The sequence below is a fragment of the Perca flavescens genome, chromosome 5 (assembly GCF_004354835.1).
Source record: "Perca flavescens isolate YP-PL-M2 chromosome 5, PFLA_1.0, whole genome shotgun sequence".
Classification (NCBI taxonomy): Eukaryota; Metazoa; Chordata; class Actinopteri; order Perciformes; family Percidae; genus Perca; species Perca flavescens.
The window spans coordinates 29113587-29126368 of NC_041335.1; the positions used below are offsets into that span (position 1 = coordinate 29113587).

General features: G+C 42.8%; 1 protein-coding gene across 1 annotated transcript in view; it reads left to right on the forward strand.

The window, feature by feature from the left end:
- The first annotated feature begins 3948 nt into the window (after positions 1-3948).
- The window catches only part of znrf3 (zinc and ring finger 3), a 75081-nt gene continuing 66247 nt past the window's right edge, over positions 3949-12782 (forward strand). Inside the window, exon 1 of the mRNA XM_028578046.1 lies at positions 3949-4434. Within this exon, the coding sequence (XP_028433847.1) occupies positions 4204-4434 (231 nt within the window). The 5' untranslated portion in view covers positions 3949-4203. The remainder of the gene's footprint in view (positions 4435-12782) is intronic.

Consider the following 12782-nt stretch of genomic DNA (forward strand, 5'->3'; position numbering starts at 1 on the left):
TATCCAGGCAAGTCAATTAAGGACAGATTGTTATTCATAATGACAGGCTGGAAGGGGGGTTTGCAGAAACAATAAATATCATCGCAGTTATACAATAATGATGTATATAAATCTGTAAAAGAGTGAAGTAGCTCAGGGGTAAGCTGGCCAACACAGGAGGGCTTGGACACAGTAAATGAACCAACAGATAAGGTTGCAGAACAAGGGCACAATTAAACCAAAATGTATTCATTTCGATCTGTGGCTGAAAATTAAGCAAACATCCACCAACATAAATAACACTTAGTTGTAATTTTGAACAAGTATTTACATATGCCTGTATCCCCCTTGAAACAGCCAGTACTCATTAGTATCTGCTTGATACTGCCACATATGAGATTCATTTTCTTAATTAATGTAATCATTTTGGTTTGACTCACAGTCCATAACAATAACTAACAAAAAAAAAAAAAAAAAAAAACTAAGAAAAGTAGCAAATTCTCACAATTAAGAAGCTGGAACCATAAAGAATGTTTGGCATATAGACATATAGATGTTTTTTTTATTATTAATTAATTAATTTATTTTTTGAAATGGATCTTCGGGGGATTTAATTCCCTGCATCACAAAGGAGACCAGACAAGAGGTGTGTGTGTTTCTGACTATTCATTTAGACAAATTGACGATAGTTGTTTTTTTTTTATGATTAACTAATAGCTTTTTACACTATTCGTCTCAGCTCTTGCCAGGTTTACACGAAAGAGTCAGAGGAGAAGAGTATTTAACTGAAAGAGATGAAAAGAAAACACAACAGAGGGGCTGTGCACCTTTTTAATATGACATATACATACATATCGTAAATTAGCCAATTAATCTTTACTTTATACGAGTTCAACTAGAAGAAAAAAAACTCCACCGACATCCAGAGCTGGCCATCGTCTCTCAAAGTCATTCTCATCCTCAGCACTCTCTCAGCCTATATAAGTAAACAGCTGATTCTTCTCAGGGTGTCCTGAGTTTAGACACTGGTGTAGAGAGACTGGAGCGTCAGGAGAGAATCCACAGCTGCTGTCAAATGAAAACCACTAATGGAGGGGGGGGGATAATTTGTCAGGAAGGAAGGGAGAAAATGATGCATATTCTTGAAATCATGATGTCTTTTTTAACAACTTGTAAAAGGCCAAATGGTCACCAAACAGTCCCTGTACTCTCCTGAAACTATCTATAAAGCAAACCATGTGAACACTTAACTCAAAAAAAGTTCAAGGAAACTACAAAAGTGACGTTACAGCTTGCAGCAACCAGCAGAGGGCAGACTTGTAATAAAAGAGGACTAAGACCCTCTGCGAGTAATTTGATTAGTATGACTTGTTGCCCTAATGTATTTTGTTGTCCATTAGCAAGCTGATCAAGTACATCTAATTTGATGTCATCATTAAGCTTGCAGGCATTGTGCCTTTAAAGCCCCATTGTTTGTGTTTTTATTCATTCAGTCACAATGTGTGTGTGTGTGTGTGTGTGTGTGTGTGTGTTGCTTTCAAATCGGAATGGTGATTTGAAAGAATGCGATTAGCTAATTGTGAAGACCGCAATTAGTTGATTAATTGGACTATTCAGTTGACTGTTTGGCATAACATTTGTTTTTTTTTCATAAGATACATGCTGTAATAATGTTACGTATCACAGATTGTTTAAAGAAGTATTTTCACTGGATTTTTTTTTATTTTGTATTACTTTATTTAACATGATCGTAGAAGGTGTACTATGTAGCTTAAAAAAATGACAAATCATAATCGCAATATCTGACAGAAAAATCACAATTAGATTTCTTCCCCCCAAATCATTCAGCCCTAGTGTGTGTGTGTGTGTGTGTGTGTGTGTGTGTGTGTGTGTGTGTGTGTGTGTGTGTGTGTGTGTGTGTGTGTGTCACAAGATAGATATGGGACATGTGGTGTGGATCAGGATTTATAAAACAGTGCTGTCCAGTGCGATCTGTAAATTATTGTCATGCTGGAGGCGCTGAAGAACTTCTTAAGTTTTGGCTTTGGATTGTTTTCCGCCCTGCTTTTTCTTCTTCTTGTTCTTTTGAGTCCGAACACATGTTGACCATCACGCTTTCTTCCAGAGGCGGCTGCATTCTTGACCTAAAAAGTGCTCACAGTTGGTTTTCATAATCACACTGCCACACAGCTGACAGCAAGATGAGACCCTGTTTTCTTGGCTGTTTTGGACATCCATCACTGTGCAGAGCTCACCTTTCATTTGAGTGTTTTCTTTGCATTTTTCTTTTGTAATATCTTGAAAAATAATCCACTTTCAGATTAAATTGAGACCTTTAAGTCATGTAACCTGCAGACAGAACAATGCGTGTACAGTATCGTCATCACTTGCATGGTACTATGAGCTCTTTTCAGTTCAGTTGCACAAAGATTCAAATCATCGTCTATTGAAGAAATGAAAAGATACCATGTGTGTATCTATTCTTTCAGTGTCTATTCACATTGCGCTTATTTGCACATAATGAACAGACATAATGACACATAATGAACAGTGTGACACACTGAAAGAAAAGGCACCAGGCAGAAGATGTTCCTCAGAAACTGGTCAGCATGGAAATTTCACAATAGACTCTTTATGCTGAAGAGGGGCTGATTGGGAAATAATTGTCTTCTTCTGCAGTAACTAACAGCAACAGTTTGTTTAAAAGAGAAATGCAGGATGTGCCGTCCTATTTAATAGAGTAGATAATGAAACTGATGTTTATCTATGAATCATTGATGAATCATGAAGTTGCTTGCTATTAGAGCTTTTACACCCAGCCACTAATTTGACTTTCTGCAGATGGAATGTATGTCAAATTACATTTAAACATTTAGAGGTTTGTAAAACGCCTGAAATAATCTTTGATAAGACTGTCAGACCGGTCTTGATGTTGATGGCGATGACTTTGAAGATCCAAGGAAAAATGTAATTGGAGATCCATCAGACTGGTGTACAATTATATGGGCAAGTGGATTGCATTTAATGTGCAATACAACAGCTCAGGAGGACTACATAGCATATTGGAAGAGAAATGAAGATCAAAAAGTTTAGAAAGAGTGTATATAAAGAGAGAGTACAAAAATGCCCTTTTACAACAGCCAATCACGCATAATAATCATAAAACGATTAACATAATGATCTGAGGTACATTAGAAATACTCATAAATAACTCAAATCTTAACTACAAACTGAACTAAAACTGCAAAAACTAGGACTAAATCTCTATTATTACTATATTCTATACATGGTTAGTAAAGTCTTGTGTATATTGTGTAAGCTACTGTATTGATATGGCAAGGTGCTTCATTACGTGTGTGTTTAAAATAACTGTACCATAAATCTATAATGCACAATATGCATGCAGCAGGGGCACTGTAAGAAATATTGTATAAATTGATCCCCCATTGGAAAACTTTTAATAAAGTTCCTAATTCCTACATAACAAAACAAATAACAAAAAAAGAAGAAGCTTTATTCAGGTAATCCGAACTCAAACAAACTGTTAACTATAATGTGATCTGTAAGTGAGTAAATATGAATCAGAAAAATTAGCCCGGTTAAATCATGAAGAGGGTAGTGTTTATTTTAAGGTGGCACGGCAGTCAAAAACGTGTCAAAGTCGGGGAAAACGCCACAGGGCAATCCGGAGTTGCAACAGCGGCCGCAAATGTGGCTTCTGCCTCACGATCAACCCAACAAAACTGAATTAAGTCAGACTTTAACGCCGAACGTTAAGATTTTTTAAACAATAAGCAGAGCAGCGAAGTCCACGGTGCCTCCTTAACGGAGTGCTGGCACTCCAGAGTGGGGAGTGCAAAGGAGAGGGTCAAAAAGATTGGTGGGAGGGGATATAACCCTTTTGGGAGAGAGAGAAAAAAAAATCACGTGTTTGGAGATCAAAGGAGATCCGCTTTGTAGAGAGGGAGGAGGAGGAGGGGGGTGAGAAAGAAAGAGGGAGAGAGAGAGAGGCAGAGAGAGAGAGAGCGTTTGCAGGCAGTGTAATTGACAAGGCTTGCAGTGGTGAAATAAACACGCTCCAGCCCGGGCTCAGCTTTTATTGCACAATTCTGCCTCTTTTGACGCATTGCACGAAGCGCCCACAGACCTGATTTCAGTTACCTTCACCCGATTAATTAATCCGTGTGAAATTATGTCCCGATCGGCGCAGATCCAGCCGGCAAGATGATGATTTTACCACGGAGAGGCTCAGATCGTGTACCCGACTCGGTGGTCCTGGTGATCTTCGTGGTTGCCGCTTCTCTCGGTACCGTTTTCGCCAAGGATACTGCCTTTGTGGAAGTGGTTCTGTTCGAGTCCAGTCCCAATGGAGATTATACTACGTACACGACTGGCTTGCAAGGACGGTTCTCCAAAGCAGGAGCCACTATCAGCGCGGAGGGGGAGATCGTTCAAGTACGTTTAAAGTCTTTTTCTTTACGGGGGAACGACGAGCAGCAGTCCTGAGCAACACTACCAGGACGCGGCTTGTAATTTTACCAAGCTGCCCTTCTTAAAACTTTTTCCACAGGGGCTGAGGGGTTGACAAGAGTTGTATGTTGTGTGTGTGTGTGTGTGTGTGTGTGTGTGTGTGTGTGTTTGTTTGCGTGTTTGCGTGCATGCGCGCGCGCGCGTGTGTGTATGTATATGCGTGTGTATGTATATGCGTGTGTATGCAGGCGGTGTGAGGATGGCACTAAGCTTGCAAGCATATGCGGTCACAAGATGGCTCCTATCTTGTGGAATTCATTCACAGGGAAAACATGCTCTTGCAGGTTATTTTGTTGATGTCTGGAGCTTGTTGACTCGTGCGCTCGTTACTGTTAACAGCCTTCATCCCGGCACACACTTTTAGGAACTGCGTTTTCCTAAAAAGTAACAAATCCTCCACCGCTACCCAAAAACAAAAAAAGAAGTCCGTAAACTTTTACCGAGCAGGCTTCACGCGTTCCACTAGGCTACAGCAGCAAGCCTACGATGCTATTTGTGCTTAGTTCTGACCGTTTATCCGTTTCAGTGGCAAGTTTGGGCCAAATATGTCCCTTTTTTTTAAACCGAAAAGTTAGTTTTAATGTAGTGGAATATGTTTGTATTATTGACCGTACCCGACGTGTAAAGTAACCCACACGTCCCGCCGCTCGTAGCCTGTTACTACGTAGCCGTCATCAACACTTCACTTTGTTGCATGTTTTTGGTTTAGGCTTACTTGTAACTATTTGAAGTCTTTATAAACATAGGCTATATTAAGCAGAATTGAGAAAGATGTCCTCATTGAAGATTGCTCCATGTTCCCATATTTTATTTCCTGGCCCCAAACATGACAAGTGCGCTTGGCCGGAGCTGGTTTTGTTTGGACCAACCATCCAGCTTTGATCGAGTAGAAGTCATTAAAATATGAAGCTTTTGTCCAGAGCCAAGTGTTTATTTGAAGTTTTATAATTCTTGCTTAATCTACTTGGCCAGTGCTTGTAAGGCAGCAAAGCGTTTGGGGTGTAGTCATGTGCCAAAGACTTAAAGTTTCATTTTTTTTCTTATTTCTTGACCTCTAACATGTCCTGTGTTGTTGGTGATGGGAGGAAGCAGCAGCTCTTGGTGAATGATTGGAAGCCACTTGGATGTAAAGCACTATTAAGTGGCCTGTATCCAGCCTTTTTGAACTTTGACCTTTTGTGTATTTGGATGTATCTGTACAATCCACACTGCTTCTAATGCAACATCAAGTTCATTTAGATGAAGTTTGTGATTTGAAAGTTGAGCCAACAAGTCCAGTCCCTTGTGACTGATTGGAAGCCGCTTCTCTACGAAGGGGATTTCTGATGCAAGGTTAAATATTAAATCATCGGGAGATTAAAGCTAAGGTGTCACTGCATTAACCAGTACCCGATCAAGCCACAGCAGAGATGATGGTTGAGTTTTTGTTTTCATTTGTCGTTTAAAAGCCAGTAGCTGCTGAAGTGTGACCTCAGACTGAAAAAAACCAACTATTGAGCTCAATGAGATCATTGGTCTGTGTTGCGAGGGTAGGTTACAACGCAGCCTATGGAGAGAGAGAGAGAGTTGGGGTCAAGTGTGTACTGGTGGGCTGCATCACGAGAAACCTCATCTGTGTCGTAGAAGTCCTGCAGCACGCAACCATGAGTCAGATGAGTTAAGACAGCGACTCATTCAAACGTTTTTTCTTTCGGTTTATAAGAACTGGTGCTGCATTTACACATCTAGTAGCATCCCGCCTCCATCCCTCGCCACTCTGCAACAATGTCCATATCAACTACACAGCAGCGTCTTTACAGAGCACGCATGCGTTTTTGTTTTCCCCAAAAATGCAGACTCTTACTTTGAAAGAAATATATGTGGCGATCAAAGGAGGGGATACTCAGCACAAAAATGGCCCCTGTTTACACACAATGATGGCCATTTGGCGCCACCCGGTAACCACACACAAATGTCGGACCTCAGCTTTACATTGAAAACCACATCTATTTAGGTTTGCTTTCTTTGCTAACATAGCTTCTGACCACTTAGAGTCAGCTTATATTTTGTCAGGCTATAATGAGGGGCAGTTTGTCCGGCACGGTGCACTGTCTTGAATTTCTCACAGCATGTATTCTACCAAAGATTTACGAAAGTCGAAGCTGACAATGAAGGACAACCATACAACCCGATGAGTGTAATTTTAAAATGGGATCAAGTTCCCCACTTGCAAATCCTATACTTGTGAAATAACATTGCAGAAACATGTTGGGAAATTGTTGCGGTGTTGTAACGGATATAGTTTTACACTGGAATTGGGTTGAACACAAATATTTAGGTTCCTGGGCGTCCAGTTGTCTGCAGTGACCTCTGTAACCATTGCACTTGTCAACTTTTTAGCTTGTGTTCAGTGAATAGGACGCCTGATTTGGTCTGCGTGAGGTTTATGGGGTCTTCTAGTCCTCTCTTCTGCTGTTTGAACAGAGCCCTGAGGGGTTTGTGTTACCTTGTGTGTACAGTAGTGGCCAGACCTCAGCAGGTATGGGTTCAAATACAGGGGAAAGATGGGGGGCAGCTTGGCAACGTTCCTGAGCAAAGACCCAACCGCGATCACCGCTCATACACTCCCAACTCCCCATTGCTAATTCCCTAAAGCTAACACCCGCTCAGCTCTGCCTAAAGAGTGTCAAAAGTGGCAAATGCTGCAGAGGGCCAAAAATAATAAATTAAGTTAATTTGCTTCTCGCCCTGCTCTAAGAGGGGAAACATGATGACGCGGATCTGGACACAGTGCCAAACCCCAGGGTTCCCCAAGCCAGTTCCCGGATTGCTCCAGTTCAACTCCGTAATGGCAAAGTAATCTCTGTGTGTGTGTGTGTGTGTGTGTGTGTGTGTGTGTGTGTGTGTGTGAGTGTGAGTGTGAGTGTGAGTGTGAGTGTGAGTGTGTGTGTGTGTGTGTGTGTGTGTGATTGGCTCCTAACTCTGATTCTTGGCGAGCACAGTACTGCGGGTTGTCCATCCTGCCAGGTAGTTCATTGTATTCACCTCTTGTTCCAGATTGAAATACTTCCTGTTTAGACCTGAATGAAAATGGCTTGGCATAATGAAACCAAGCATTGTGTGCTTTAAGCCCAGAGAACCGGATTTAGTGCACTTGGACTTAACTTTTATATTTTACGTAGCTTCAAAGTTATGGTAGTTTTATTGTACCTTTCCACGACTAGCAGCAGATTTGACTTGAGCCTTTTCCGTAGGGCAAATGATCGTCCCCTGATCTGACCCAGGTGTCAAGATGAGACTCCTAGAGTGGCAGCTGTTGACAAACCCAGATGATACTGAAAGCACTCTGCTTCTACATGTAATCGAATTTCTGGAATGGCCTTTACAATGCAGGGCACTCAGTCTGACTGCTGGACACCATATTTTTCACATTCCCTTCATTGTTGACAGTGCACGCAAACACAGCTCTCCTGATTAATACACCTTTTAATGCGAACGGAAACGCCATCTGCTGCTCATCATTCACTATTGTCTCCCCTCCTCCCCCCGCCCCGACGCCAAATCGTCTTTCCTGTCGCGAGATGAGCTGCGATGCACTGCATGAGCGCACATCTGCCTCCGATTTCCAGCGGGCCTGTGCTGTCAGCATGTGAGTGAGGAGCAGGGACGTGGCAGGGGCACAGAGAGGACCAGATGGAATTCATAGTGTCGTCGGCCACAACCAGAGGAAATAATGTGGCTTTTGCCTACTTCCTCACAGAAGGGACACAGAGACAGGGACATCCCCTGAATCCAGCGTCAGGAAGAAGAGGCTATAGTTTCTCAACACCCATGAGCTGCTCCACCTTTTGAACTTCATCTCCATGTGCATGGAATGCCAGTAACTATAGCTGGGAGACTTCATGGTGTGGTTCTTTGAAAGTGGCTGTTTTTTCTCTGACTGGATGTGCAGGGGGAAAGTGGTGGTTTTGAGCTAAGACAACGATGAGCTTAAATACTGCAGCTCCTACCTTGGAGCTGGCAAGAGTTGTGTCGCGCTGCATTTAGACTATAATGAGAGCTTTAGTGGTTTAAGGCATCCAGCGCGCTTTCTCGCCACAGGCTGGAAACCCCAAGAGGCCATAATGGGCCGGGCCCAGACGGGAGGTGCCAGGGACCGGGCCACTCCCAGCGCCAAAGCAACAGTAGCAGTACACAAACGCTGGTTTAAAAGGTTAAAAGTGCTGCTCCCTACTTTTTTCCATTTATTGGCTTGGCGGTCGCAGCTGTATTTTAAGTGCTATCGTCTCTTAACCGCCACCCTGTTTCACTTTCATGTCCCAGCCAAAGTAATTTGATGCTGCGTTTCTCTGCTTTTTGGAATAGAACAGACTAAACTGTTTTTCTCTTTCTCTTGCTTAACACCCCCCCTCCCCACACACACACACACACACTCTCATCCTCACCACCAGTCTGTCTGTTTAGATACGGCCAAAATTCGTCATGCATCCTATAATGCGTGTGTATGACTTCAAACGAGGATTACACCTAGTTCCTAACTTTAATTTCATTGAGGTGCCTTGTTGTTGTAGGGTTTTAGGAAGTCGACCATGAACCACAACGTCCTGGTCCCCGGAACTTTTTTGCATATCGTTGCCCGACTCTCTGCCCTAATGAAGGCATCAAATTCTTTTAAAAATAGATTTCAGTCATTTCTTAAGCCTATAAATTGACAAAACGTAATGACGATAGCCCGTTTTCATATTTCCATAGACGAAGGTAGCATCTTCATTTGGCTTAATAACAACTATTTAAAAAAAAGAAAAAGCTATTGACTTTGATATTAAACAAGAAAAAGCAGGAGCCAGCTAATATCTGACATTTTTCCTTGCTAAATTATCAATTGTTGTATAAAATGGTTAGTTTTCTGTAAAATGTACCTATTCAGCAACTAATTATATCACAATAACACGTATGTGTAAAATCCTGAAAAAGTAAACCAATCCTATTCTTTTAGCATTAAACTGAAAGCACTGATTGCCTGCAAACATTCAGGTGCATGTCAATCCTAAAACGCCTAACTTCTTGTGGGATCTCCTAGTACCTGTCCAAACTTCTTTTTAATTGGCCACACCATCTCTCAAACCAGCAGTCCCTGCTTTCCTCTCCTGCGCCTGGCTCTTTTTAACTCTTGTCATCTCCTGTGTCTTTCTCTCTGAGCTTCTCATTCCCACTCACTGCACAGCTCCGCCTGGAACAAGTGCATGTTGGTACTGGTGGCCCCAGTAGCTATGTTAGTTTCCACTGGGCTGAGTGGCTGAGCCGATCTTTGATGTTCCACTCCAAGAGAGATTAGCAGTCAGCGCTGATGCTCGCTGCTGCTTTCTCTCCACTATCCAAGCCTCTCCCAGGGGAACCCCTTTTCCCCCACGTCGCTCTCCTCCTGATCTGCTATTGATTATGTGTCCGAGCTCATTTGTATGAACGCCTGGTCTTTTGCTTAACACTCCAATGATGAGGAAATGTTAATTCAGCTTTGCCCTGAGCCTATGACTTTCTATGATTGGTGGGAAATGCACCATTAGAAAATGTCACACTTGGACAGTTTTTTTTTTTTTTTTTTTTTGGAAACACATTACATTTGTAACGAGTCAAAGATGAAGAAGAGCCTGGAATGGTTGTTTTGCTGTCTGACTAATACGGGTGCACGATTCAGAAAATGTCACGATTCGATATTGATTAGTAGGCTCAAGAATCGATTAAAAAAAACGAATCTCGATTTAAATAAAAAAATAAATAAAAGATTCACGGGCGCCCGGATGCTCAGTTGGTAGAGCAGGCGCCCATATATAGAGATTTACTCCTCAACGCAGCGGGCCCGGGTTCGACTCCGACCTGCGGCCCTTTGCTGCATGTCATCCCCCCTCTCTCTCCCCTTTTAGGTCTTCAGCTGTCCTGTCCAAATAAAGGCTGAAAATGCCCAAAAACATAATCTAAAAAAAATTCACAATATGTAAATGTTACTTTTCCCATGTGATTGCAGTAGACACACAATTAAAAAAAATAAAATAAAAAAGACTGAAAATGAATTGATTTTTGGAATTCTATGAATCGATTTTGAATCGGTATGTTTGAATCGCGATACGAATGTGAATAGTTTTTTTTTTTTTTTTTTTGCACACCCCTACTGAATAGCCCCTGGTGTGTCAGTCTGCGTTTGATGAAACGGAGCTGAAAGGCCCAGTCCATCCCCTAAGCCCATATTTTTATCCACCGATACAGAGGGTCTGCAAAACAAAGGCTAAGGGGTCGAGGGTTATGAAATGACAATGCTCACAGGGGCTCATCCAGGCAGAGGCATGCTTTGTTGTCGGCCAGGAATGTGCTGACAAACCGTGGAAGGCCACAACGCCAGCCTCCCCTTTTGTTGTACTTTTTTTGCCAATAGACTAGGAAGGTAGCTGCACTGGGAGTGTAATTCACTCCGAGCACTACACTCCATCTGCCTCCTTCTCCTCCTACCTTTTAATTAATATACTTACATCCTCGTGCCCTCAATCCTCTTAGTACTCGCATTTGTTTTCATGAAAAGAGAAGTGTTGTCACAGATCCGTCCCACTCTCTCAAGTTCAAGAAGACGGGGTTCTTTCTTTTGTGTACATCGTTACATAATTATTAGCCTCAAATGCCTACTAAACATGCTGCTTTTAACTTAAGAAGATCCTGCCCTCTTGTCATTTTGATTCATGCTAATGTAGTTAGTTAGTTGCAATTTCTCTGGTTATTGTTCAAGGAAGCCATTACTGGTTTTGTGCACATGATCGCCCTCGGCCTAGTGCATCATATTCATGTTGTGGGGGTTCTCCTGACTGTCTCTCTGTCAGACACCCTGCCATTTTTCTTTTTCCCCCTTTTGTTTCCTTTAATGGATTCCAACACAATCGTGTCAAAGGTCATTTACAGGGGTGCCGGATGGGGACAAATCCGTTTCAGGTGGAAGCTCTGACCCCATCATGTTCATCTCTGCCATAACGTGTGTGTCTGTGTCTGTCTGTTTGTGTCTGTGTATCTGTGTGTGTCTGCCTGCGAGTGTGTGTGTGTGTGTTTGTCTTCCGTTAATGAGGAAGATCCAGGCTGTAACACAATGGGGCCAGAGGTATGATAGATTGGGCTTGCTTGGTCAGATGAAAACAAGCTGGGTTATCTCTGCCTTTTTTTTGGTAGAGTGCTGCATGTCCTCCAGCTCCACAGTGAAGAACTGCATCTTCCCACCTCCTCCTCTTTCTGTTGCTAAAGATGCGCCCTAGATTTTTTTTTAAATGAAAAATTGGCTTTCTTTTTATGTCGTCCCTGTATCATGGGTATGCTGAAGATATTTGGGGCACATGGTTTTCTGTTTTGCTCTATGCTGTCTTGTTTTTCTTCCAAAGGATAGCTCATTGTATTCAGTAGCACCCAAAGCTGAGACAGATAAGTCACTGTTTCTGTAGTAGTACAAGGGAGATCGCATTCTGATTTATCTCTTAAGAGAACTGGGTCAGGTGTGACTTTTCCTTTCATGAATCTACAAATATAGTACCTTCACTAACATGCCACGCCAATAAAACCTCTGTAGTGCAGCCTTGGGCTTTGATAAAGCCTCCACAATTCCTCCTGTCCTTCCGCTCGACTCCCATCGGCAGCTCAGGCCAATGCCGCGTCCCTCTCCAGCCCCTGGACCCTGATCAGGGAGGGGCCTGCAGGGTTGGGTGAATAGCTGCCGGGAGTCGTGCTGCGGGCGTATACCACATGAATGTGCCGCCTGAGCAGATAGGATCAGGCGAAGCGGGGAGGCCTGGGAGGCCACGATGCTCGGCGCAGCACCACGCGCTAACATCAAAGGCAGTGCCGGGGGGAGGGGGAGAGAGAGAGAGAGAGAGAGAGAGAGAGAACTCTTCAAAGGCCTCTCTGAGTAACGCCGGCCCTGATATGCGGTGCTGCAAAACTGAATGATGATGTAATTGCAGGCCTTCGAGCTAAATCCGCTCCCGTACAAATAAAGGTGGAAGTTTTTTCATGCACAAGCACGGTGAGAGTGTGTTATGTTGAAGCCAGCGAGTTTAGGTGAGTTGTTGGGTCCTGACGCTATGCTAATATAAGGATCCTGAAAGGAGTTTTATTTACGTTTTCTGATGGAGGACTTGGAACAGGAGGCACTTTTTTATCTGATTTCAGCAGATAGGTTAATCCACTGGGCGTTTCTAAAGTACACAACGGGTGGAACAGAGTTGACTCTGTTCTTTGTAAAGTTTATACTGTGTGTGTGTGTGTGTGTG